This window comes from Procambarus clarkii, chromosome 6 (assembly GCF_040958095.1).
Source record: "Procambarus clarkii isolate CNS0578487 chromosome 6, FALCON_Pclarkii_2.0, whole genome shotgun sequence".
Classification (NCBI taxonomy): domain Eukaryota; kingdom Metazoa; phylum Arthropoda; class Malacostraca; order Decapoda; family Cambaridae; genus Procambarus; species Procambarus clarkii.
This window is the reverse complement of record NC_091155.1, coordinates 38,476,764-38,502,863: the sequence shown is the minus strand read 5'-3', so window position 1 is coordinate 38,502,863 and position 26,100 is coordinate 38,476,764. Positions and strand designations below refer to the sequence as shown.

Genomic DNA, 26,100 nt, shown 5'->3' with positions numbered 1-26,100 from the left:
TGTGTTAGCCCTGGTGTATAGTGTGTTAGTCTTGGTGTATAGTGTGTTAGTCTTGGTGTATAGTGTGTTAGTCCTGGTGTATAGTGTGTTAGTCTTGGTGTATAGTGTGTTAGTGCTGGTGTATAGTGTGTTAGTGCTGGTGTATAGTGTTAGTGCTGGTGTATAGTGTGTTAGTGCTGGTGTATAGTGTGTTAGTGCTGGTGTATAGTGTGTTAGTGCTGGTGTATAGTGTTAGTGCTGGTGTATAGTGTGTTAGTGCTGGTGTATAGTGTGTTAGTGCTGGTGTATAGTGTGTTAGTGCTGGTGTATAGTGTGTTAGTGCTGGTGTATAGTGTGTTAGTCTTGGTGTATAGTGTGTTAGTGCTGGTGTATAGTGTTAGTGCTGGTGTATAGTGTGTTAGTGCTGGTGTATAGTGTGTTAGCCCTGGTGTATAGTGTGTTAGTCTTGGTGTATAGTGTGTTAGTGCTGGTGTATAGTGTGTTAGTGCTGGTGTATAGTGTTAGTGCTGGTATATAGTGTGTTAGTGCTGGTGTATAGTGTGTTAGCCCTGGTGTATAGTGTGTTAGTCTTGGTGTATAGTGTGTTAGCCCTGGTGTATAGTGTGTTAGTGCTGGTGTATAGTGTGTTAGTGCTGGTGTATAGTGTGTTAGTCTTGGTGTATAGTGTGTTAGTCTTGGTGTATAGTGTGTTAGTCTTGGTGTATAGTGTGTTAGTCTTGGTGTATAGTGTGTTAGTCTTGGTGTATAGTGTGTTAGTCTTGGTATATAGTGTGTTAGTGCTGGTGTATAGTGTGTTAGTGCTGGTGTATAGTGTGTTAGTGCTGGTGTATAGTGTGTTAGTGCTGGTGTATAGTGTGTTAGTGCTGGTGTATAGTGTGTTAGTGCTGGTGTATAGTGTGTTAGTGCTGGTGTATAGTGTGTTAGTGCTGGTGTATAGTGTGTTAGTGCTGGTGTATAGTGTGTTAGTGCTGGTGTATAGTGTGTTAGTGCTGGTGTATAGTGTGTTAGTGCTGGTGTATAGTGTGTTAGTGCTGGTGTATAGTGTGTTAGTGCTGGTGTATAGTGTGTTAGTGCTGGTGTATAGTGTGTTAGTGCTGGTGTATAGTGTGTTAGTCTTGGTGTATAGTGTGTTAGTGCTGGTGTATAGTGTGTTAGTGCTGGTGTATAGTGTGTTAGTCTTGGTGTATAGTGTGTTAGTGCTGGTGTATAGTGTGTTAGTGCTGGTGTATAGTGTGTTATATATATTTATAATCTTTAACTGAATCTCATTTAACTTTGCTTATCTTGTAATGAACAGAGATCCCCTACACCTTCCCTGATAACATAAGATTAACCGCGACAACTGCTACTTACTGCTGCTGTTGTCAAACAATCAGTAATGAACACTGGAGAGCATATTGGAGCATCACCCTGAAATCGTCTTATCACAGAGAGGAGTTCAATGTCACCTTGGGGCAACGGCTCCTATCTGGCCTATTTGTCACGAATACAGACCCCTATCGAGCCGCTGTGACTCCCCCCCCCCCCCCCCACACTCTCCACGAGTAAAGGAGCTGTGAGTCTCGACATATATCAAAATGTCGACATCTCATTTCAACCAGCTTGTATAAGGTGCTCGGCCTCTGCTCGTGTGTGTATGTATATATATATATATATATATATATATATATATATATATATATATATATATATATATATATATATATTCTTTGGAGTCATTATTCACTGACGTTTGTTTACTCCAATTCCTTCCCATGACTCCTAAAGCCAGTCAGGTGGATAGAATAACTCTCACCCGGCACCTACTGCATGAGGCTACCCGGGGTCCGCTCCACAAGTCTCACCCACACTGGTAGCCACACTCTTCCCGCTCATCCTACCGGTATACCCCGGTAATCTCTCCCAGTACACCCTGGTATGCCCTCCCGGTACACCACCGGTACACCCAGGTATACCCTCCCGGTACACCACCGGTACACCCAGGTATACCCTCCCGGTACACCACCGGTACACCCAGGTATACCCTCCCGGTACACCATCGGTACTCCTGTCTCAACTCTCCGGAAGGTCTAATCACTCTCCTAAAAATAGGGACAATTGTAATTACTGCAAATTATAGAGTAAACAGGAAAGATGCAAGTAGCCGAGTTGGAAGGTACAGGTCGATGGGATTAGTAAAACTGATAATAATAATAAATAAATGTTTATTTATGTAAGGTACAAACATACAAGAGATTTTACAAAGATTGATGGACTAATAGATAGAGCTAGTACATACAATGCCTACCTACATAACACCTAAGATGCATTACAAGATGAACAATTGATTGATTGATTAAGATTAAGCCACCCAAGAGGTAGCACGGGCATGAATAGCCCGTAAGTGGTGGCCCTTTTGAGCCATTACCAGTATCAAGAGCTGATACTGGAGATCTGTGGAGGTGCGACTGCACCCTGCGTGACGGGAGATGTCTCCCTTGTGAATGTGTTAAGATGAAGCCACCCAAAAGGTGGCACGGGCATGAATAGCTCGTAAGTGGTGGAGATGAACAAGATGAATTAGCTTTGTTGACCAGACCACACACTAGAAGTTGAAGGGACGACGACGTTTCGGTCCGTCCTGGACCATTCTCAAGTCGATTGAGAATTACTTCATTACTTCAGCCACGTTATTGTGACTCATCACCTTCATATGAATTAGCTTTAGATACAAAAGATCTTTGATAGAGGATATGATAGGAAACAGAACCACTATTGGTGTGTTGAACGGCTTAAAGTTGTCTGAAATTGATTTAATATTACATAAAAAAGTAATGATAAGATACGGAAAAGATTGACTTGGTAAAAAGTTTATCTTTTTAATAATGTTGAGTTTGAAAGACTTTTAGATCAAAATAAAGAGTAGTTGATACTAGCGGGGAAGAGTAGTTTACTGATAGTGTTGTATATTGGGCTCCAGGAGCGTGGTGTAGGGCAACTGAAGTCTAATGTTAGAGATAAGAAATTGTTTGGAAAGTACAGATAGGTAAGTACTTTACATGAGCGGCTCACCTGCGCACGTGAGCATCCACGCTCACCCAGCACGCTCTCCCGCTCATCCGGGCACGCTCTCCCACTCCCGCTCATCCAGGCACGCTCTCCCACTCTCACGCTCATCCAGGCACGCTCTCCCACTCTCCCGCTCATCCAGGCACGCTCTCCCACTCTCACGCTCATCCAGGCACGCTCTCCCACTCTCCCGCTCATCCAGGCACGCTCTCCCACTCTCACGCTCATCCAGGCACGCTCTCCCACTCTCCCGCTCATCCAGGCACGCTCTCCCACTCTCACGCTCATCCGGGCACGCTCTCCCACTCTCACGCTCATCCAGGCACGCTCTCCCACTCTCCCGCTCATCCAGGCACGCTCTCCCACTCTCACGCTCATCCGGGCACGCTCTCCCACTCTCACGCTCATCCGGGCACGCTCTCCCACTCTCACGCTCATCCAGGCACGCTCTCCCACTCTCATGCTCATCCGGGCACGCTCTCCCACTCTCACGCTCATCCAGGCACGCTCTCCCACTCTCACGCTCATCCAGGCACGCTCTCCCACTCTCACGCTCATCCAGGCACGCTCTCCCACTCTCATGCTCCCTAGACTCAGATATAATTAGCACATTTATGAACTACTGCAACACAACATCCCCACACAACATGGGGGTACATGCAGTCAATCTTTGATGCATGAATAGCAGTGATGGGAGGTAGAGAACAGTAGACAATTAATGTATCAACGTATTTGTGAGAATGTATCACCTCTCACAAGTCAAGCCGGGCCTCGGGTCGGGCTTGGGCAGTAGAAGAACTCCCAGAACCCCATCAAGCAGGTATATGTGGGCCTGCGGGCCGCTCCAAGCAACAGCCTGGTGGACCAAACTCTCACAAGTCAAGCCTGGCCTCGGGCCGGGCTTGGGCAGTAGAAGAACTCCCAGAACCCCATCAACCAGGTACTGTAGGATGAAGTAGAAACTGGATAAAGATGTTTTAAATTGTTTGATACTATATACAACGGTAAAGATCCTAAAAGATTAACTTGGTAAGATTTATAACTCATAAAACACAAATATAAACAGTACCGAGGTTAACGTAAGGGAAGAGAGAGTGAGTAAGAGTATGACATGACAACATGACATGCAACACTCAGGGGAAGGAGGAAGGAGGAGGAGAATGTGTGGAATTTGAATGGTATGTATAGTTAGTGCAACAGAGTGAAGGTCAAAGGTCAGCCACGCTCACCACACTTGTTCTCGGTCATCTCTCACACACACACACACACACACACACACACACACACACACACACACACACACACACACACACACACACACTCGTTCACACTCATCACTCTTCATCACACTCGGAAATTAGGTTAGTAAAAATCAACAAGGCAATGGAATATGTTGAAAATGCTATGTCCTTTTTAAAATTGCTATAACAGAAAGCTTTATTACGACGATAAATACAAGTAGCCCATTAAATCTAAGTAGCCCAATAAAAGCAGCCCAATACAAGTAGCCCAATACAAGTAGCCCAATACATCTAAGTGTAATTTATCCACTCCATAGACTGGGCCGCTGTGGTCACTGATCCCTGTTAATGATACCAGTGGGCCTATGACTCGGGGCAAGACAACATCTAACATTCCCAAAACATCTAACTACGAATAAGTACACTGGAATGACGAGGACTTTGCTGCGCACAAATTACTATGGTTTAAAACTAATAAGACTGGGGTCCAAGAGCTAGAGTGTCTAAAAATATGGACGAGCGCCATACAACACTGCCGGCGTCAAGGTGTGCGCGCGCGCCTCCATCGGACTACGACGGTCTAATGGGGCGGACTGTCGTAGTCCTCATTTACCCTACTGGCGGAGGTGTAGGGCATGGGTATAGGGACAGGTACAGTCCCCACCATCCACCATACCCAGCCATTTGTGGTGTGTGGGGAGGGGGAGCGGGGTATCAAGGTAACTATTGGCCTAGTGTCAGGGGTATTAGTTGTAAATGACTCAGTGCGAGGAAGGTCATCCTCAATTGTGTGGCACAACCGGTTGGCTCGGGCACAACCGGTTGGCTCGGGCACAACCGGTTGGCTCGGGCATAACCGGTTTGGTGAGAGGTGAAGAAGGTGGAAGAATGTTCAGTGAAAGGATGAGTGGCGGCCAGTGATGGTGGCCATGATGGTGGTGGTGGTTACTGCTGTGTGTGTGTGTATGTGTACTCACCTATTTGTGCCTGCAGGATCGAGCATTGACTCTTGGATCCCGCCTTTCCAGCTATCGGTTGTTTACAACAATGACTCCTGTCCCATTTCCCTATCATACCTAGTTTTAAAATTATGAATAGTATTTGCTTCCACAACCTGTTCCTGAAGTGCATTCCATTTTCCCACTACTCTCACGCTAAAAGAAAACTTCCTAACATCTCTGTGACTCATCTGAGTTTCAAGCTTCCATCCATGTCCCCTCGTTCTGTTACTATTCCGTGTGAACATTTCGTCTATGTCCACTCTGTCAATCCCTCTGAGTATCTTATACGTTCCTATCATGTCCCCTCTCTCCCTTCTTCTTTCTAGTGTCGTAAGGCACAGTTCCCTCAGGCGCTCCTCATACCCCATCCCTCGTAGCTCTGGGACGAGTCTCGTTGCAAACCTCTGAACCCTTTCCAGTTTCATTATATGCTTCTTCAGATGGGGACTCCATGATGAGGCGGCATACTCTAAGACTGGCCTTACGTAGGCAGTGTAAAGCGCCCTAAATGCCTCCTTACTTAGGTTTCTGAATGATGTTCTAACTTTTGCCAGTGTAGAGTACGCTGCTGTCGTTATCCTATTTATATGTGCCTCAGGAGATAGATTAGGTGTTACGTCCACCCCCAGGTCTCTTTCACGTGTCGTTACAGGTAGGCTGTTCCCCTTCATTGTGTACTGTCCCTTTGGTCTCCTATCTCCTAGTCCCATTTCCATAACTTTACATTTGCTCATGTTGAATTCCAGTAGCCATTTCTCTGACCATCTCTGCAACCTGTTCTGGTCCTCTTGGAGGATCCTGCAATCCTCATCTGTCACAACTCTTCTCATCAACTTTGCATCATCCGCAAACATCGACATGTAGGACTCTACGCCTGTAAACATGTCGTTAACATATACAAGAAATAGAATTGGTCCCAGCACCGATCCTTGTGGTACTCCACTTGTTACTGTTCGCCAGTCCGACTTCTCGCCCCTTACCGTAACTCTTTGGCTCCTTCCTGTTAGGTAGTTCCTTATCCATGCTAGGACCTTTCCCCCCACCCCCGCCTGCCTTTCGAGCTTGAACAGCAGTCTCATGTGCGGTACTGTATCAAAGGCTTTTTGGCAGTCCAGAAATATGCAGTCTGCCCACAACCCGTCCTCTTAAAAAGAACGTCACTTTTGGCTGGTATGCGCGATATGGCTAAATTTGGACGTAATTTGAAATGAAATCGACTCACAAAAGTGACGTTCTGTTCCGTTTTCTATTTGAGTCGTCCGCCTTACGCGCAGAGGTTATAAGAGGACACTTTAAATTCACGTTTTTCATAACGTTTTGAAACTTTATGAGAATTTCCTGCCCACCTAACCTATCAGAGGACCCTTAACTTACTGTTGTTGAAAAAAGAAATCCCAAATTTATTTTAATTTTTTTTTCATTTTCAAATTACGTCCAAATTCGGCCATACGGGCAAACGGCCAAAAGCGACGTTCTTTTTAAGAGGACAGGTTGCTGCCCAACCATCTCTGTCCTGTCTTATCTTGTGTGTGTGTGTGTGTGTGTGTGTGCGCGTGTGTGTGTGCGCGTGTGTGTGTGTGTGCACGTGTGTGTGTGTGTGTGTGCGTGCGCGCGTGTGTGTGTGTGTGTGCGTGCGTGCATGCGTATATATGTGTGTGTGTGTGTGTGCGCGTGTGTGCACGTTTGTGTGCGTGTGTGTGCGCGTGTGTGCGCGCGTGCAACCCGTTCTCGCAAATTCGTAAAGTCAATATTGACTTATTAACTACGTGCATAGGTGATATACTAAACATAATAGATACCCCTAAAAAGATTCATAGAAAACACCGACCTTACCTAACCTTGTTAGTATCTTAAGATAAACATCTTATTGCTTCGTAATTACAATTATTACTTAACCTATACCTATAATAGGTTAGGTAATAATTGTAATTACGAAGCAATAAGATGCTTATCTTAAGATACTAACAAGGTTAGGTAAGGTCGGTGTTTTCTATGAATGTTTTTAGGGGTATCTATTATGTTGAGTATGTCACGTATGCACATATTTAATAAGTCAATATTGACTTATTAAATTTGCGAGAACGGGTTGGCGCGTGTGTGCATGCATGTATAGTGTATGACCCAGTATGAGGGTGTATATGGTATGTGGGGGAAAGAAAGTCAAAGTTAATACAAACTTGTCCGTCCATAACCTTCGGGTTACACAAATAACACAGAGTTATGAACAGCTTTGTCTCATCATTTGCTGCGGATACAAAAACTTTCATTAAATTTTTTATGTAGAAGACACTGAAGAACTACAAGCCGATATTTATAATAAATTTTTTTGATTAGGAAACTGAAAATAACATGTTGTTAAACGGTGATTAGTTCCAGGTACTGAGGTATGATGTAAAGGAGGAACTTAAACGAAACACAGAGTATGGGACACAATCAGACCTACTCATATAAGGAAAGCAACAGGTAAAAGACCTGGGAATTATGATGTCTGACGACCTGACGTGTAGTGAAGATAACGGAGCTAATATAGCGGTGGCCAGGACAGTGACAGGATGGGTTATGAGAACGTTCACGTCCAGAGACCCCACAACAATGGTAATGGTGTTTACATCACTGGTGGTGTCCCGTCTTGAGTATTGCTCGGTACTCACTCACTGGTGGTGTCCCGTCTTGAGTATTGCCCGGTACTCACTCACTGGTGGTGTCCCGTCTTGAGTATTGCCCGGTACTCACTCACTGGTGTTGTCCCGTCTTGAGTATTGCCCGGTACTCACTCACTGGTGGTGTCCCGTCTTGAGTATTGCTCGGTACTCACTCACTGGTGTTGTCCCGTCTTGAGTATTGCCCGGTACTCACTCACTGGTGGTGTCCCGTCTTGAGTATTGCTCGGTACTCACTCACTGGTGTTGTCCCGTCTTGAGTATTGCCCGGTACTCACTCACTGGTGGTGTCCCGTCTTGAGTATTGCTCGGTACTCACTCACTGGTGTTGTCCCGTCTTGAGTATTGCCCGGTACTCACTCACTGGTGTTGTCCCGTCTTGAGTATTGCCCGGTACTCACTCACTGGTGGTGTCCCGTCTTGAGTATTGCTCGGTACTCACTCACTGGTGGTGTCCCGTCTTGAGTATTGCCCGGTACTCACTCACTGGTGTTGTCCCGTCTTGAGTATTGCCCGGTACTCACTCACTGGTGGTGTCCCGTCTTGAGTATTGCTCGGTACTCACTCACCCTCTCACAGCGGGAGAGATCTCTGAATTACTGGGAGTACAGAGAACATATACGGCACGCATAGACACTATAAAACATCAAAACTATTAGCACCGTCTCAAAGCTTTCAAAATGTACTTTCGGGAAAGGAGACGAGAAAAGTACCAAATAATATATACATGGAAGATACTGGCGGGTCAGGGCATAAATTTGCACAGTAGAATAACAGCATACTGGAGCGAAAGGTACGGAAGGAAATGCAGAATAAAACCTGTGAGGAGTAGAGGTGCCATAGGCACAATCAGAGAACACTGAACATCAGAGGTCCACAGCTGTTCAACACTCTTGCAGCGAGCATTAGAAATATTGCAGGTACAAAGGTGGATGTATTCAAGGGGCACTTAGGTAAGTTCTTGCAAGAAGTGCCGGACCAACCAGCACTTCTCTCTACCTGTAGGAGAGGAGAGGCCTGCGGGCGGCTCCAAGCATCAGCCTGTTGGACCAAGCTCTCAAAAGTCGAGAGCCTCATACCGGGCTCGGAGAGTAGAAGAATTCCCGAAACCCTCCCCAAGTATGCTCCAGGTTTGCTTCAGGTATGCTCCAGGTATACTTTAGTTATGCTGCAGGTATACAATGCGTTGGTGACCTGACCTCCCACCACATTTCTACCGGCTTAGTCCCCACAGTCGACTCATCAGCCACGTGACTGCTCGTCACCAGGGTTGACCATCACCCTCGTCACTTCGTCACCAGGGGTGACGAGGAGTGTCGTACACAACCGTCCCGTGTTGTAGGGGTATACACCCACCACCACAGGCAGGAGTATGGCCCTGGTGGGCAGGACCAGAGGTGCGCCTTGAGGTAACACATGAGATCACTTCACCTCACACCACCCACCACACAATAACACTGGGAGCCGGCGGGTCTACACGCCATAAACCTCTCTCCATCCTCAGCTGTAGTAACAACACCGTTTAAAGCGGACTACACCAACACATACCATGTTCATTGTAACCGTTTAAACCGGACTAAGCAACACATTTACCATATATATATACATTGTGTCCTGGTATGAAAATATACATGGCAATTGTGGTGTTTGGAGGAGGATACATAGTAAGTGTGGGGGTTGGGAGTATGCATTGGGAAGTGTTGTGGTGTATACACGGCAAGTGTGGCGTTGTGAGGTGCATACGTAGTGTGGGGTTGTGAGGAGTATACATAATGTGGAGTTGTGAGTATGTATACATGGTAAGTATGGTGTTGTGAGTATACATGGGTCCGTCTAATTACCCGAGGCCTCCCAGCATTACGTAAGTAATAAAGAACTATGATATATTTACTCTCTCTAATGTTGGTGCTGAATGTACATCATCAACAAACTTATTTTTATCATTTATTTTTATATTTTATGTATAATTTTATGACGAAATTAGACCAAACTAAGAGGCAGGTGACGCCACAAGAAGTCGACGATCCGAGCGACAATGCATAGTGGCGTTATACATGCTGTGTTGTGAGGGGTTATACATGCTGTGTGTTGTGAGGGGTTATACATGCTGTGTTGTGAGGGGTTATACATGCTGTGTTGTGAGGGGTTATACATGCTGTGTTGTGAGGGGTTATACATGGTGTGTTGTGAGGGGTTATACATGCTGTGTTGTGAGGGGTTATACATGGTGTGTTGTGAGGGGTTATACATGGTGTGTTGTGAGGGGTTATACATGCTGTGTTGTGAGGGGTTATACATGCTGTGTTGTGAGGGGTTATACATGCTGTGTTGTGAGGGGTTATACATGCTGTGTTGTGAGGGGTTATACATGGTGTGTTGTGAGGGGTTATACATGCTGTGTTGTGAGGGGTTATACATGGTGTGTTGTGAGGGGTTATACATGGTGTGTTGTGAGGGGTTATACATGCTGTGTTGTGAGGGGTTATACATGCTGTGTTGTGAGGGGTTATACATGCTGTGTTGTGAGGGGTTATACATGGTGTGTTGTGAGGGGTTATACATGCTGTGTTGTGAGGGGTTATACATGCTGTGTTGTGAGGGGTTATACATGCTGTGTTGTGAGGGGTTATACATGCTGTGTTGTGAGGGGTTATACATGCTGTGTTGTGAGGGGTTATACATGCTGGGTGTTGTGAGGGGTTATACATGCTGGGTGTTGTGAGGGGTTATACATGCTGTGTGTTGTGAGGGGTTATACATGCTGTGTTGTGAGGGGTTATACATGCTGTGTTGTGAGGGGTTATACATGCTGTGTTGTGAGGGGTTATACATGGTGTGTTGTGAGGGGTTATACATGCTGTGTTGTGAGGGGTTATACATGCTGTGTTGTGAGGGGTTATACATGCTGTGTGTTGTGAGGGGTTATACATGCTGTGTTGTGACGGGTTATACATACGGAGGTCTGGTAATGGGGGTCTACAGAGGTGGGGTCAGGTAAGGGGTCTACAGAGGTGGGGTCTACAGAAGTGGGGTCAGGTAAGGGGTCTACAGAGGTGGGGTCAGGTAAGGGGTCTACAGAGGTGGGGTCAGGTAAGGGGTCTACAGAGGTGGGGTCAGGTAAGGGGTCTACAGAGGTGGGGTCTACAGAAGTGGGGTATGGTAAGGGGTCTACAGAGGTGGGGTCTGTTAAGGGGTCTACAGAGGTGGGGTATGGTAAGGGGTCTACAGAGGTGGGGTCTACAGAAGTGGGGTCAGGTAAGGGGTCTACAGAGGTGGGGTCAGGTAAGGGGTCTACAGAGGTGGGGTCAGGTAAGGGGTCTACAGAGGTGGGGTCAGGTAAGGGGTCTACAGAGGTGGGGTCTACAGAAGTGGGGTATGGTAAGGGGTCTACAGAGGTGGGGTCTGGTAAGGGGTCTACAGAGGTGGGGTATGGTAAGGGGTCTACAGAGGTGGGGTCTGGTAAGGGGTGTACAGAAGTGGGGTCAGGTAAGGGGTCTACAGAGGTGGGGTCTGGTAAGGGGTCTACAGAGGTGGGGTCTGGTAAGGGGTCTACAGAGGTGGGGTCAGGTAAGGGGTATACAGAAGTGGGGTCTGGTAAGGGGTCTACAGAGGTGGGGTCTGGTAAGGGGTCTACAGAGGTGGGGTATGGTAAGGGGTCTACAGAGGTGGGGTCAGGTAAGGGGTGTACAGAAGTGGGGTCTGGTAAGGGGTCTACAGAGGTGGGGTCTGGTAAGGGGTCTACAGAGGTGGGGTCTGGTAAGGGGTCTACAGAGGTGGGGTCTGGTAAGGGGTGTACAGAAGTGGGGTATGGTAAGGGGTCTACAGAGGTGGGGTCAGGTAAGGGGTGTACAGAAGTGGGGTATGGTAAGGGGTCTACAGAGGTGGGGTCTGGTAAGGGGTGTACAGAAGTGGGGTCTGGTAAGGGGTCTACAGAGGTGGGGTCTGGTAAGGGGGCTACAGAGGTGGGGTCTGGTAAGGGGTGTACAGAAGTGGGGTCTGGTAAGGGGTCTACAGAGGTGGGGTCAGGTAAGGGGTGTACAGAGGTGGGGTCTGGTAAGGGGGCTACAGAAGTGGGGTCTGGTAAGGGGTGTACAGAAGTGGGGTCTGGTAAGGGGTGTACAGAGGTGGGGTCTGGTAAGGGGGCTACAGAAGTGGGGTCTGGTAAGGGGTGTACAGAGGTGGGGTCTGGTAAGGGGTGTACAGAAGTGGGGTCTGGTAAGGGGTGTACAGAGGTGGGGTCAGGTAAGGGGTCTACAGAGGTGGGGGTCTGATAGTTCCTGTTGTTTATTGATTTCATATATAAGACAGTCTAGGGGCTCACCATAGACCGTGCTACCTAGAACTTTTTCTTCCAAGTAGCGAATTTTAAACAACAACAACAATTGATTTCATAATTCTTTACACGATGTTTTCTTTACTTTCCAGGTGAGTGTGTCCTGGTCCAGTGTGTCGTGGTGAGTGTGTCCTGGTCCAGTGTGTCGTGGTGAGTGTGTCCTGGTCCAGTGTGTCGTGGTGAGTGTGTCCTGGTCCAGTGTGTCGTGGTGAGTGTGTCCCGGTCCAGTGTGTCGTGGTGAGTGTGTCCCGGTCCAGTGTGTCGTGGTGAGTGTGTCCTGGTCCAGTGTGTCGTGGTGAGTGTGTCCTGGTCCAGTGTGTCGTGGTGAGTGTGTCCCGGTCCAGTGTGTCGTGGTGAGTGTGTCCCGGTCCAGTGTGTCGTGGTGAGTGTGTCCCGGTCCAGTGTGTCGTGGTGAGTGTGTCCCGGTCCAGTGTGTCGTGGTGAGTGTGTCCCGGTCCAGTGTGTCGTGGTAAGTGTGTCCTGGTCCAGTGTGTCGTGGTGAGTGTGTCCCGGTCCAGTGTGTCGTGGTGAGTGTGTCCTGGTCCAGTGTGTCGTGGTGAGTGTGTCCTGGTCCAGTGTGTCGTGGTGAGTGTGTCCCGGTCCAGTGTGTCGTGGTGAGTGTGTCCCGGTCCAGTGTGTCGTGGTGAGTGTGTCCTGGTCCAGTGTGTCGTGGTGAGTGTGTCCTGGTCCAGTGTGTCGTGGTGAGTGTGTCCCGGTCCAGTGTGTCGTGGTGAGTGTGTCCCGGTCCAGTGTGTCGTGGTGAGTGTGTCCCGGTCCAGTGTGTCGTGGTGAGTGTGTCCCGGTCCAGTGTGTCGTGGTGAGTGTGTCCCGGTCCAGTGTGTCGTGGTAAGTGTGTCCTGGTCCAGTGTGTCGTGGTGAGTGTGTCCCGGTCCAGTGTATCGTGGTGAGTGTGTCCTGGTCCAGTGTGTCGTGGTGAGTGTGTCCCGGTCCAGTGTGTCGTGGTGAGTGTGTCCTGGTCCAGTGTGTCGTGGTGAGTGTGTCCTGGTCCAGTGTGTCGTGGTAAGTGTGTCCCGGTCCAGTGTGTCGTGGTGAGTGTGTCCTGGTCCAGTGTGTCGTGGTGAGTGTGTCCTGGTCCAGTGTGTCGTGGTAAGTGTGTCCCGGTCCAGTGTGTCGTGGTAAGTGTGTCCCGGTCCAGTGTGTCGTGGTGAGTGTGTCCCGGTCCAGTGTGTCGTGGTGAGTGTGTCCTGGTCCAGTGTGTCGTGGTGAGTGTGTCCCGGTCCAGTGTGTCGTGGTGAGTGTGTCCCGGTCCAGTGTGTCGTGGTGAGTGTGTCCTGGTCCAGTGTGTCGTGGTGAGTGTGTCCTGGTCCAGTGTGTCGTGGTAAGTGTGTCCCGGTCCAGTGTGTCGTGGTGAGTGTGTCCCGGTCCAGTGTGTCGTGGTAAGTGTGTCCCGGTCCAGTGTGTCGTGGTGAGTGTGTCCCGGTCCAGTGTGTCGCGGTGAGTGTGTCCCGGTCCAGTGTGTCGTGGTGAGTGTGTCCCGGTGCAGTGTGTCGTGGTGAGTGTGTCCCGGTGCAGTGTGTCGTGGTGAGTGTGTCCCGGTCCAGTGTGTCGTGGTGAGTGTGTCCTGGTCCAGTGTGTCGTGGTGAGTGTGTCCCGGTGCAGGGTGTCGTGGTGAGTGTGTCCTGGTCCAGTGTGTCGTGGTGAGTGTGTCCTGGTCCAGTGTGTCGTGGTGAGTGTGTCCCGGTGCAGTGTGTCGTGGTGAGTGTGTCCCGGTGCAGTGTGTCGTGGTGAGTGTGTCCCGGTCCAGTGTGTCGTGGTGAGTGTGTCCCGGTCCAGTGTGTCCCGGTCCAGTGTTGTGACAATTGCCATTATTGTAACATCTGTTTTGTAACAACAGGCATTGACCCCTTGATGCAGGGGTCAATACTACCCCTTGATGCAGGGGTCAATACTACCCCTTGATGCAGGGGTCAATACTACCCCGTGATGCAGGGGTCAATACTACCCCATGATGCAGCGGTCAATACTACCCCGTGATGCAGGGGTCAATACTACCCCTTGATGCAGGGGTCAATACTACCCCTTGATGCAGGGGTCAATACTACCCCTTGATGCAGGGGTCAATACTACCCCTTGATGCAGGGGTCAATACTACCCCTTGATGCAGGGGTCAATACTACCCCATGATTCAGGGGTCAATACTACCCCATGATTCAGGGGTCAATACTACACCTTGATGCAGGGGTCAATACTACCCCATGATGCAGGGGTCAATACTACCCCATGATTCAGGGGTCAATACTACCCCATGATGCAGGGGTCAATACTACCCCATGATGCAGGGGTCAATACTACCCCATGATGCAGGGGTCAATACTACCCCATGATTCAGGGGTCAATACTACACCTTGATGCAGGGGTCAATACTACCCCATGATGCAGGGGTCAATACTACCCCATGATGCAGGGGTCAATACACCTTGATGCAGGGGTCAATACTACCCCATGATGCAGGGGTCAATACTACACCTTGATGTAGGGGTCAATACTACCTCGTGATGCAGGGGTCAATACTACACCTTGATGCAGGGGTCAATACTACCCCGTGATGCAGGGGTCAATACTACCCCGTGATGCAGGGGTCAATACTACCCCGTAATGCAGGGGTCAATACTACACCTTGATGCAGGGGTCAATACTACCCCTTGATGCAGGGGTCAATACTACCCCTTGATGCAGAGGTCAATACTACCCCTTGATGCAGGGGTCAATACTACCCCTTGATGCAGGGGTCAATACTACCCCATGATGCAGGGGTCAATACTACCCCATGATTCAAGGGTCAATACTACCCCATGATGCAGGGGTCAATAATACCCCTTGATGCAGGGGTCAATACTACCCCTTGATGCAGGGGTCAATACTACCCCTTGATGCAGGGGGTCAATACTACCCCCTTGATGCAGGGGGTCAATACTACCCCTTGATGCAGGGGGTCAATACTACCCCTTGATGCAGGGGTCAATACTACCCGTTAATGCAGGGGGTCAATACTACCCCTTGATGCAGTGGGTCAATACTACCCCTTGATGCAGGGGGTCAATACTACCCCTTGATGCAGGGGGTCAATACTACCCCATGATGCAGGGGGTCAATACTACCCCTTGATGCAGGGGTCAATACTACCATATGATGCAGGGGTCATTACTACCCCATGATGCAGGGGGTCAATACTACCCCATGATGCAGGGGGTCAATACTACCCCATGATGCAGGGGTCAATACTACCCCATGATGCAGGGGTCAATACTACCCCATGATGCAGGGGTCAATACTACCCCATGATGCAGGGGTCAATACTACACCTTGATGCAGGGGTCAATACTACCCCATGATGCAGGGGGTCAATATTACCCCTTGATGCAGGGGTCAATACTACCCCATGATGCAGGGGTCATTACTTCCCCATGATGCAGGGGGTCAATACTACCCCATGATGCAGGGGTCAATACTACCCCATGATGCAGGGGTCAATACTACCCCATGATGCAGGGGTCAATACTACCCCTTGATGCAGGGGTCAATACTACCCCTTGATGCAGGGGTCAATACTACCCCTTGATGCAGGGGTCAATACTCCCCCTTGATGCAGGGGTCAATACTCCCCCTTGATGCAGGGGTCAATACTACCCCTTGATGCAGGAGTCAATACTACCCCTTGATGCAGGGGTCAATACTACCCCTGATGCAGGGGTCAATACTACCCCGTAATGCAGGGGTCAATACTACCCCGTGATGCAGGAGTCAATACTACCCCGTGATGCAGGGGTCAATACTACCCCGTGATGCAGGGGTCAATACTACCCCGTGATGCAGGGGTCAATACTACCCCTTGATGCAGGGGTCAATACTACCCTTGATGCAGGGGTCAATACTACCCCGTGATGCAGGGGTCAATACTACCCCGTGATGCAGGGGTCAATACTACCCCGTAATGCAGGGGTCAATACTACCCCGTAATGCAGGGGTCAATACTACCCCGTGATGCAGGGGTCAATACTACCCCGTAATGCAGGGGTCAATACTACCCCGTAATGCAGGGGTCAATACTACCCCGTAATGCAGGGGTCAATACTACCCCGTAATGCAGGGGTCAATACTACCCCGTAATGCAGGGGTCAATACTACCCCGTGATGCAGGGGTCAAAACTACCCCGTAATGCAGGGGTCAATACTACACCATAATGCAGGGGTCAATACTACCCTTGATGCAGGGGTCAATACCGCGCCCTTTAAGACTTTATATAAAGATTTTAAGCCTGATGTAGACTCCACTGATGTATTTTGTGAAGATTTGGTAAATTACTACTGAGACTTAAAAGGTTCAAATATGGTCAAAAATCCGAGTTATATTAGACAATATTGCTGGAGAGTTTTGGAGGTTCTAAGACGGAGGTTCAAGAACACATAAAAATGGGCATTTAGTAAGATTTTATTTAATCAAGAATTATGATACATGACAACAATTCCCAAGCGACTCCAACCCTACTGCTGGCTTGGGTCAGTAATTTATACATGACAATAACACCAGAGATATCACACTTTACCTTATCACGGTAAAGTGTGATATCTCGGCTTTCCCAACAGCTGGTCACTAGCCCAGACACTCCCGGTCCTCAGCCGTCACAGATCCTGCTTGTTGAACCTCACGTTGACGGGTGAGGAGTGGGAAGGAGGTAATGAGAGAGAGAGAGAGAGAGAGAGAGAGAGAGAGAGAGAGAGAGAGAGAGAGAGAGAGAGAGAGAGAGAGAGAGGAGGTGGAAACACTTGAGGTCTTCCTGACTGAGCTTGGCAAAATAATTCCCCATTAAGATATGTGCAAGATGAGGCGTGTGTGACTATTACATAGTGTGCGGGTGGCGAGGTCACCACATGACTCCCGTCTCACAAGACGGGTTCCTTCAGAACAAATCTATTGTATGTACTCAGCAGTCACAACACAAGAACTGCTTGCCATCAACATTAATAAGCGTGCACACGAAACACACATCACAATAACGTGATATATCAATAAACAAATCCACAAGGGTCTTGATGAGGATTCGAACCTATGTCCTGGATGTTCCCAGACGCGCCCCAGTCAACTGTAGCGTCTGGCCAGCCATCATATGACTGCGTGACCCATCTCATCTTCTTGCAACAGCTCCCGTGTCCTTCTACTTGATTGATTAATTGATTAATTGAATTAGATTAAGTCATGCAAGAGGTGGTAGGGGCATGAATAGCCCGTACTACTTGTGGTGCGGGTATGCGAGTGTGTTGGTGGGAGATACTCCTGGTTAAACAGGCGCTAATGTTGTGGTTGGTCGAGCAGCGGTGAGTGACAGCGGCCGGTCACAGGTAGACGGTGGCGGGTGAGAGGAGTGCATGACACATCTCACTGCCCGGTGCTTGTCACCGTGGCTGACATGTGACGGCGCTACACAGCACCAGTCATGACAGTTGAGCAGAGAGAGGGTGACGCCAGCGGTCTTGCAGAAGAACTAAGCAGGTGAGGCGAGGGTAGCGTGGCGGCAGGCCGGGTACACCTTCAGCTCCTGGGACCCTTCACTGTACAGACGAAGCTTGTGTCACATTCTACTGAGCCATATCGTCCATCCCCTAATGTACCTGACCTTAGGCAGATGGTGGGAGACGTGCTCCCTGATGGAGAGTCCAGCACACCCTGTAGGGATGTGCTGGTGGAATGTGACCGCCTCGTTGCTCTTAGACATGTGGCATCTCCAAGGTGGACGGCACCTGGTAGCTTACTGGTGCTGGCATACCCGCTTCCTTCACCTTCTTTATTAATTAAACAAGGAAATGTATTGAGCTCGGTTTCACTCTCTCCACAAACAAGACAAAAGCAAACTCTCATCACAAGCGGAGAGCAAATGAAGAACTACAAATTAATGGTGTAACACTTGAATGGGTTGACCACTATCGGTACCTTGGCGTCACTGTCGGCTCTAACAAGGGGAAGAAAGAGGAGCTCAACCAACTCATAGGAACATGCAAAAGTCGACTCAGGGCACTGAAAGCTATGACCTGGAATGGACATGGAGCCTCTATTGCCGTGCTCAAAATGATGTACACAGCCTATGTGCGCTCCGTCATAGACTATGCCGCACCAGTTCTGTGCACCTACTCCCAAAGCGATATGAAAAGGCTGGAAAGCATTCAGAATGAAGCCATGACAATCATTCTTGGAGTTCCAAAAACTGTCAAAACGTCTAATCTACGAGAGGAGTTGTCCCTCCCCAGTGTTAAAAGCAGAATTAAGGAACTGAATGCTAAGCTTGCAATTAGGATAGCCATTACAATGACAATTTTTTTTTTTTTTTTTTTTTTTTTTTTTTTTTGAGATATATACAAGAGTTGTTACATTCTTGTAGAGCCACTAGTATGCGTAGCGTTTCGGGCAGGTCCCTGGAATACGATCCCCGCCGCGAAGAATCGTTAACTGTTGCTTTAAACAGAGGCTACAGTTAAGGAATTGCGCCCAGTAAATCCTCCCCGGCCAGGATACGAACCCATGACATAGCGCTCGCGGAACGCCAGGCGAATGTCTTACCACTACACCACGGAGACTGTGAATATTGCCAAGACAAAACTGAGTTCTGTGTTACTTTCAGGAGGAAACAGGAGAAGCAAAAAATGGCATCACAGATCAGTCTGCTACTGGAAGAGCTTCACCTGCTTGAGCAAGCCCGTGAGCTCCTGCCTGTAGAGAGGTTACCTCCCTGGGAGGATGACCCATGCAAGATTATCATCAATGAGATGACAACGAAAACGTCCAACATGATAACTCAAGAAATGAGACACAATTATCTCGAGGAAATTTATAAAGAAGCCGGAGATGAACTAGATCAAATCTACACTGACGGGTCATCTAATCCTGTCAATGGCAGGGCTGGTGCAGCATACACGGTAATTAAGAATAATGCCTTTCAACGCGGAAATGAAGAGAAAGATCATGTTGAAAGAACTATGCCTCTTCAACACAAGCAGAAATAACTGCTATTGTTATGGCGTCAAGATTCCTTCAACGGAACACTAATGGTGCAGTGATTTGCACTGATTCTAAAGCAGAGCTGCAAAGCCATAGTAAAAATCGGGCAGAAAATCTTGCAATAGTCGCTGAGATCAAGAGAGCTGTGAGAGTACTTACCAATCAGGGAAGAGTCATCAAGTTTCTGTGGATCCCCTCCCATGTTGTGGGCTCCCCTCCCATGTTGGGGATCCCCTCCCATGTTGGGGATCCCCTCCCATGTTGGGGATCCCCTCCCATGTTGGGGATCCCCTCCCATGTTGGGGATCCCCTCCCATGTTGGGGATCCCCTCCCATGTTGGGGATCCCCTCCCATGTTGGGGATCCCCTCCCATGTTGGGGATCCCCTCCCATGTTGGGGATCCCCTCCCATGTTGGGGATCCCCTCCCATGTTGGGGATCCCCTCCCATGTTGGGGATCCCCTCCCATGTTGGGGCTCCCCTCCCATGTTGGGGATCCCCTCCCATGTTGGGGATCCCCTCCCATGTTGGGGAGCCGCTCCCATGTTGGGGATCCCCTCCCATGTTGGGGAGCCCCTCCCATGTTGGGGAGCCCCTCCCATGTTGGGGCTCCCCTCCCATGTTGGGGATCCCCTCCCATGTTGGGGATCCCCTCCCATGTTGGGGATCCCCTCCCATGTTGGGGATCCCCTCCCATGGTGGAATATGTGGGAATGACCGAGCAGATGTGCTGGCTGCTGAAGGCGCTGAAGGAGACCATATTGAATACTTCATACCCAAGACTCTCCTACAAATTAGAGGTATTATCAGGCAACATCACCGTGACAAGGTAACTGAGGAAAGGAGGATAGAAGCACAAACCAGTGAATCTGTACGATGGTACAACATGGTTGCAGCTGGCAATCCCAGTCATTATGGACGAAGAGGAGGAGGACGAGGGAGAGAATCAGTAATAGTGAAAATCCGTCTTGGATACAAATATCCATGGAGATATGGAATGGAAGCAACAGTTGAGCAGAGGAGTTGCAGGATCTGTAGTGAGAGTGACGGACACCGCCTTGACCACTACCTGAGAGTGTGGACATCTTAGAGTCATCAGAAATATGTGTACAATAATAAACCCCACATTGTTTGAGTTAGGAAATAGGAAAATATTATTTGTCAAATATAGATACTGTTATTAAAAGATTCCCGCAAGATAACGTAAGATTTTAAGGGTTGACAAATGTTAATCTTCTTGTTTGAGGAGCTGTTCACTTGAGACAGTTAAGCAAGTCCCAGCTGTGTCTGGGTACAAGTGACAGGATGAACAACCCAGCGGGTTTTCTTCCTATTGTGAAGTGTTGTACATGCTGCTATGGCAGTATATCCACTCACAGGATGAGTGGCACTGCCCAATACTGTCACTATGGCTGTGTGTCCACTCACAGGATGAGTGGCGCTGCCCAATACTGTCACTATGGCGGTGTGTCCACTCACAGGATGAGTGGCACTGCCCAATACTGTCACTATGGCTGTGTGTCCACTCACAGGATGAGTGACGCTGCCCAATACTGTCACTATGGCGGTGTGTCCACTCACAGGATGAGTGGCGCTGCCCAATACTGTCACTATGGCGGTGTGTCCACTCACAAGATGAGTGGTGCTGCCCAATACTGTCACTATGGCGGTGTGTCCACTCACAAGTTGAGTGGCGCTGCCCAATACTGTCACTATGGCGGTGTGTCCACTCACAAGATGAGTGGCACTGCCCAATACTGTCACTATGGCGGTGTGTCCACTCACAGGATGAGTGGCACTGCCCAATACTGTCACTATGGCGGTGTGTCCACTCACAGGATGAGTGGCGCTGCCCAATACTGTCACTATGGCGGTGTGTCCACTCACAGGATGAGTGTTAAGGATTGACGCCCAGGAAAGTCCTAGCACAGTGTTTCCTGGAGACACCCTAAGTCTAAGCATTGGCACCAACTCGACCTGGTGCTTACAGAGTGTAGCAGTCTGAGAAGTGTCAAACTGACCCGCAGCTTCCAGACCGCAGATTATGACCCTGACCACTCTCTCGTCGTTTGCAGTGTAACGTTCCAACCCTAGAAAATCCAATTGAAGGAGGGAAGACCACGCATTAACGCAAACAAGACCCGTGACCTTCAAATGTTGGAGGAGTTCACTGTTGCACTGGTAAATGCCCTTCCTGTACCACCCTGCAATAACGTGAGAGGTGGTCACATCTCTGGGGCACCATTTTCAACACCGCCATGTCCACCTTCGGTACGAGGCTGAACAAGTCAGCAGACTGGTTCGAGGCCACTACAGAGGAACTGTTGCCCCTCGTAGAGGAAAAAGAGACGAGCTCTCTCAGCCTACAAGAACCTGCCCTCAGGAAGGAACCTTCAGGCGGGCGATGAGTCACAATAACGTGGCTAAAGTATGTTGACCAGACCACACACTAGAAGGTGAAGGGACGACGACGTTTCGGTCCGTCCTGGACCAAAATATATATATATATGTATATATATATATATATATATATATATATATATATATATATATTATATATATATATATATATATATATATATATATATATATATATATATATATATATATATATATATATATATATATATATATCGACTTGGGAATGGTCCAGAATGGACCGAAACGTCGTCGTCCCTTCACCTTCTAGTGTGTGGTCTGGTCAACGAATCTTCAGGCCCTCCGTACTGCCCGCAGTAGAGTTCAGCAAGCTGCAAGGTGCTGTGCTAACGATTACTGACTCCGACTCTGTTCCAGCATCCAGACCGCGGCCATTGTCGGCAACATAAGAGATCTGTACAAAGGGATCAAACAGGCAACAGGCTTTACAGAAAACAGGACAGCTCCTCTGAAGTCAGCCACCGAAGAGATCATTAAAGACCGTGATGAACCGCTGGGTGGAATATTACTCCGAACTCTACTCCAGAGAGAACTTAATCAGCGTAGAGGCCCTGGAGGCAATATAGTGCCTGACCACCACGGAAGAACTTTACCTTGAACCGACTGTGGAAGAAGTTGAAAAAGTACTGGACTCGCTTTCCTCAGGGAAGGCCCCACAGGAGGCGACGGCATTCCGCCTGAAGTTCTGAAGTGTTCTCCAGTAACACTTAAATCTGAGCTTCATGAACTTCTTTGCCAGTGCTGGAGGGCTCGGTGCCACAAGACATGAGAGATGCGAACATCATCACTCTACAAAAATAAAGGTGACAGAAGCGATGTAAACAACTATCGCGGCATCTCCCTCCTCAGCGTCGTCAGCAAACTCTTCGCCAGGGTCGTCTTGGTCAGGCTCCAGATTCTTGCCAAAAGAGTGTACCCCGAGTCACAGTGTGGTTTCGGAGCAGAGAGGTCGACCACTGACATGGTGTTCTCCCTGAGACAACTTCAGGAAAAGTGCAGGGAGCAGAGAAAAGCACTGTAGGTCGCCTTCATTGACCTGACAAAGGCCTTCGACGTCGTGAGCAGGGACGGACCCTAAGATCTTGGCCAAAATTGGCTGCCCACCCACCCACTCTACTCAGCATGATACAATCGTTCCACGAGGACAAGAAGACACGGTCGTGGACGACGGCACAACTGTTTTTCTACATGGCATTTGTGGTGAGTACACTTCTCAACGGCTGGGAATCCTGGACCCTGCGCTCTCGCCAGGAGAGACGGCTCACTGCCGTCCACATGCGGAACCTGAGACGCATCCCTGACATCACGTGGTGAGACCACGTCCCCAACAATGCAGGGCTCGAGAGAACAGGAATCCCTTCAATGTTCACTCTTCCGAAGCCGAGAGACATGTGGTGGCTAGGACATGTTACACGCTTGGAAGATGGCCGCATACGGAAGGACCTCTTGTATGGAGAACTGGCATCAGGAAGGAGACCCACCGGAAGACCTCAGCTGCGTTTCAAAGTTGCCTGCAAACGCGACCTCAAGCAGCTTAACATGGACATCAACACTTGGGAGGCAGCAGCTGCGGACAGATCTGCCTGGAGATGTAAAGTGCAGAAGGGACTCAAGCAATTCAAGGGCGAACTAGAGGCAGGCGGAGGAAGAGAGACTTCAGAGGAAGTCTCGAGCACTGTCAGACGCAACCGTTTTGGCGTTTATCTGCGCTCGATGCGGGAATGGAAGTAACTGCAGCAGGTAGTAACCTTCTGCAGTTACTTCCATTCTTATGTTCACTTACCCAATTTATACCCATTGTTTCGTGTTCTGTCTTGTGTTTGTCACCTCACCCAGAACTTTTGTACCATATCACCTCATCCAATAGAGTATAAGTACGAAGAATTTGTGTGTAAATTAAGTCTTTTGAAAATGTAATACGAATTACGAAACGCGTTCAGGCGTCAGACAATTAAAAAATGAATTTCGGAGAATTGTTATTTTTATTACCACCGACAGTGAAGAAAAACATAAGAAATATTGAGAAGATTCGTGTTAGAATTATTAATCTTTCCTTTTCGGTCATATTCAACAACATATATACAGACATATATATATATATATATATATATATATATATATATATATATATATATATATATATATATATATATATATATATATATATATAATATAATATAATATATTGGTTAGGAGTCTTGAAGTGGGTAGAATATAGTTGTGCATTAATTGGCTGTTGATTGCTGGTGTTGACTTTTTTAATGTGTAGTGCCTCGCAGATGTCGAGCCGCCTGCTATCGCTGTATCTATCGATGATTTCTGTGTTGTTTGTTAAGATTTCTCTGGTGATGGTCTGGTTGTGAGAGGAGATTATATGTTCCTTTATGGAGGGGAGGGAGGATTTAGAATATATATATATATATTCTAAATCTGTTCCTTTAATCTAAGATAATATAGGTAATTAATTTCAAGAGCGGTGGGAGGCGGGGCGGCCCAGGCCAGCAGTTGCCAGGGGTGAAAGAAACCAAAAAACTGGCGAGGAGGTCCAGGTTTTGTGTGGTAGCCTTCGTACCCTATACCCCATACCCTATACCCTGTGTCCTGTACCCTGTGTCCTGTGTCCTGTACCCTGTGTCCTGTACCCTGTGTCCTGTGCCCTGTGTCCTGTACCCTGTGCCCTGTACCCTGTGTCCTGTGTCCTGTACCCTGTGCCCTGTACCCTGTACCCTGTGCCCTGTACCCTGTACCCTGTGTCCTGTACCCTGTACCCTGTGTCCTGTACCCTGTGTCCTGTACCCTGTGCCCTGTACCCTGTGTCCTGTACCCTGTGTCCTGTACCCTGTGTCCTGTACCCTGTGTCCTGTACCCTGTGTCCTGTACCCTGTGCCCTGTGTCCTGTACCCTGTGTCCTGTACCCTGTGTCCTGTACCCTGTGCCCTGTGTCCTGTACCCTGTGCCCTGTGTCCTGTACCCTGTGTCCTGTACCCTGTACCCTGTGCCCTGTGTCCTGTACCCTGTACCCTGTGTCCTGTACCCTGTGCCCTGTGTCCTGTACCCTGTGTCCTGTACCCTGTGTCTTGTACCCTGTGCCCTGTGTCCTGTACCCTGTGTCCTGTACCCTGTGCCCTGTGTCCTGTGCCCTGTGCCCTGTACCCTGTGCCCTGTACCCTGTACCCTGTACCCTATACCCAGTGCCCTGTGTCCTGTACCCTGTATCCTGTGCCATGTGTCCTGTACCCACCACTGTTCATGTCCTATATCTGTCCCTATTCAATGATATTATTCACAGTTTCAGCCGGGTTTGATTTGTTATTAATGTGGCCATTGTTTGGGAGGTATATCACTCGATATCACACCACACAGTGTGTCAACAGTGCCCCCATCACCACACAGTGTGTCAACAGTGCCCACCATCACCACACAGTGTGTCAACAGTGCCCCATCACCACACAGTGTGTCAACAGTGCCCACTATCACCACACAGTGTGTCAACAGTGCCCCATTACCACACAGTGTGTCAACAGTGCCCACCATCACCACACAGTGTGTCAACAGTGCCCACCATCACCACACAGTGTGTCAACAGTGCCCACCATCACCACACAGTGTGTCAACAGTGCCCACCATCACCACACAGTGTGTCAACAGTGCCCCCATCACCACACAGTGTGTCAACAGTGCTCCCATCACCACACAGTGTATCAACAGTGCCCCATCATCACACAGTGTGTCAACAGTGCCCACCATCACCACACAGTGTGTCAACAGTGCCCACCATCACCACACAGTGTATCAACAGTGCCCACCATCACCACACAGTGTATCAACAGTGCCCCATTACCACACAGTGTGTCAACAGTGCCCACCATCACCACACAGTGTGTCAACAGTGCCCCATCATCACACAGTGTGTCAACAGTGCCCACCATCACCACACAGTGTGTCAACAGTGCCCACCATCACCACACAGTGTATCAACAGTGCCCACCATCACCACACAGTGTATCAACAGTGCCCACCATCACCACACAGTGTGTCAACAGTGCCCCATCATCACACAGTGTGTCAACAGTGCCCACCATCACCACACAGTGTGTCAACAGTGCCCACCATCACCACACAGTGTGTCAACAGTGCCCCATCACCACACAGTGTGTCAACAGTGCCCCCATCATCACACAGTGTGTCAACAGTGCCCCCCATCACCACACAGTGTGTCAACAGTGCCCCCCATCATCACACAGTGCCTCAACAGTGCACTCCATCACCACACAGTGCCTCAACAGTGCCACCATCACCACACAGTGTATCAACAGTGCCCCCCCATCACCACACACTGCCTCAACAGTGCCCACCATCACCACACAGT

General features: G+C 48.9%; 2 protein-coding genes across 2 annotated transcripts; one reads left to right on the top strand and one right to left on the bottom strand.

Annotated features, from left to right (window-relative positions):
• The first annotated feature begins 2,521 nt into the window (after window positions 1-2,521).
• Window positions 2,522-3,655, top strand: LOC138356061 (serine/arginine repetitive matrix protein 2-like). The gene is made up of 2 exons (XM_069311662.1): window positions 2,522-2,532; window positions 3,082-3,655. The coding sequence occupies exons 1-2, from the start codon at window positions 2,522-2,524 to the stop codon at window positions 3,653-3,655; spliced, it is 585 nt and encodes a 194-aa protein (XP_069167763.1).
• Window positions 3,656-4,040: 385 nt separating this feature from the next.
• Window positions 4,041-23,026, bottom strand: LOC138356059 (uncharacterized). The gene is made up of 4 exons (XM_069311647.1): window positions 22,997-23,026; window positions 22,020-22,125; window positions 10,907-11,730; window positions 4,041-4,061 (listed from the first exon to the last, which is right to left on the bottom strand). Exons 1-4 carry the CDS (start codon window positions 23,024-23,026, stop codon window positions 4,041-4,043), a joined length of 981 nt encoding a protein of 326 aa, XP_069167748.1.
• Between the last annotated feature and the right edge of the window lie 3,074 nt (window positions 23,027-26,100).

What these genes read in the sequence shown, in the direction of transcription:
- LOC138356059 (XM_069311647.1), bottom strand. Translation starts at nt 23,026, where the DNA reads ATGCGTCTCAGGTTCCGCATGTGGACGGCA. An exon ending in GGTTCCGCATGTGGACGGCA is followed by an intron (nt 22,126 to 22,996) that starts GTGAGCCGTCTC and finishes CCCTTTGTACAG; the next exon opens with ATCTCTTATGTTGCCGACAA. An exon ending in GCTGAACTCTACTGCGGGCA is followed by an intron (nt 11,731 to 22,019) that starts GTACGGAGGGCC and finishes ACCCCTTACCAG; the next exon opens with ACCCCACCTCTGTAGACCCC.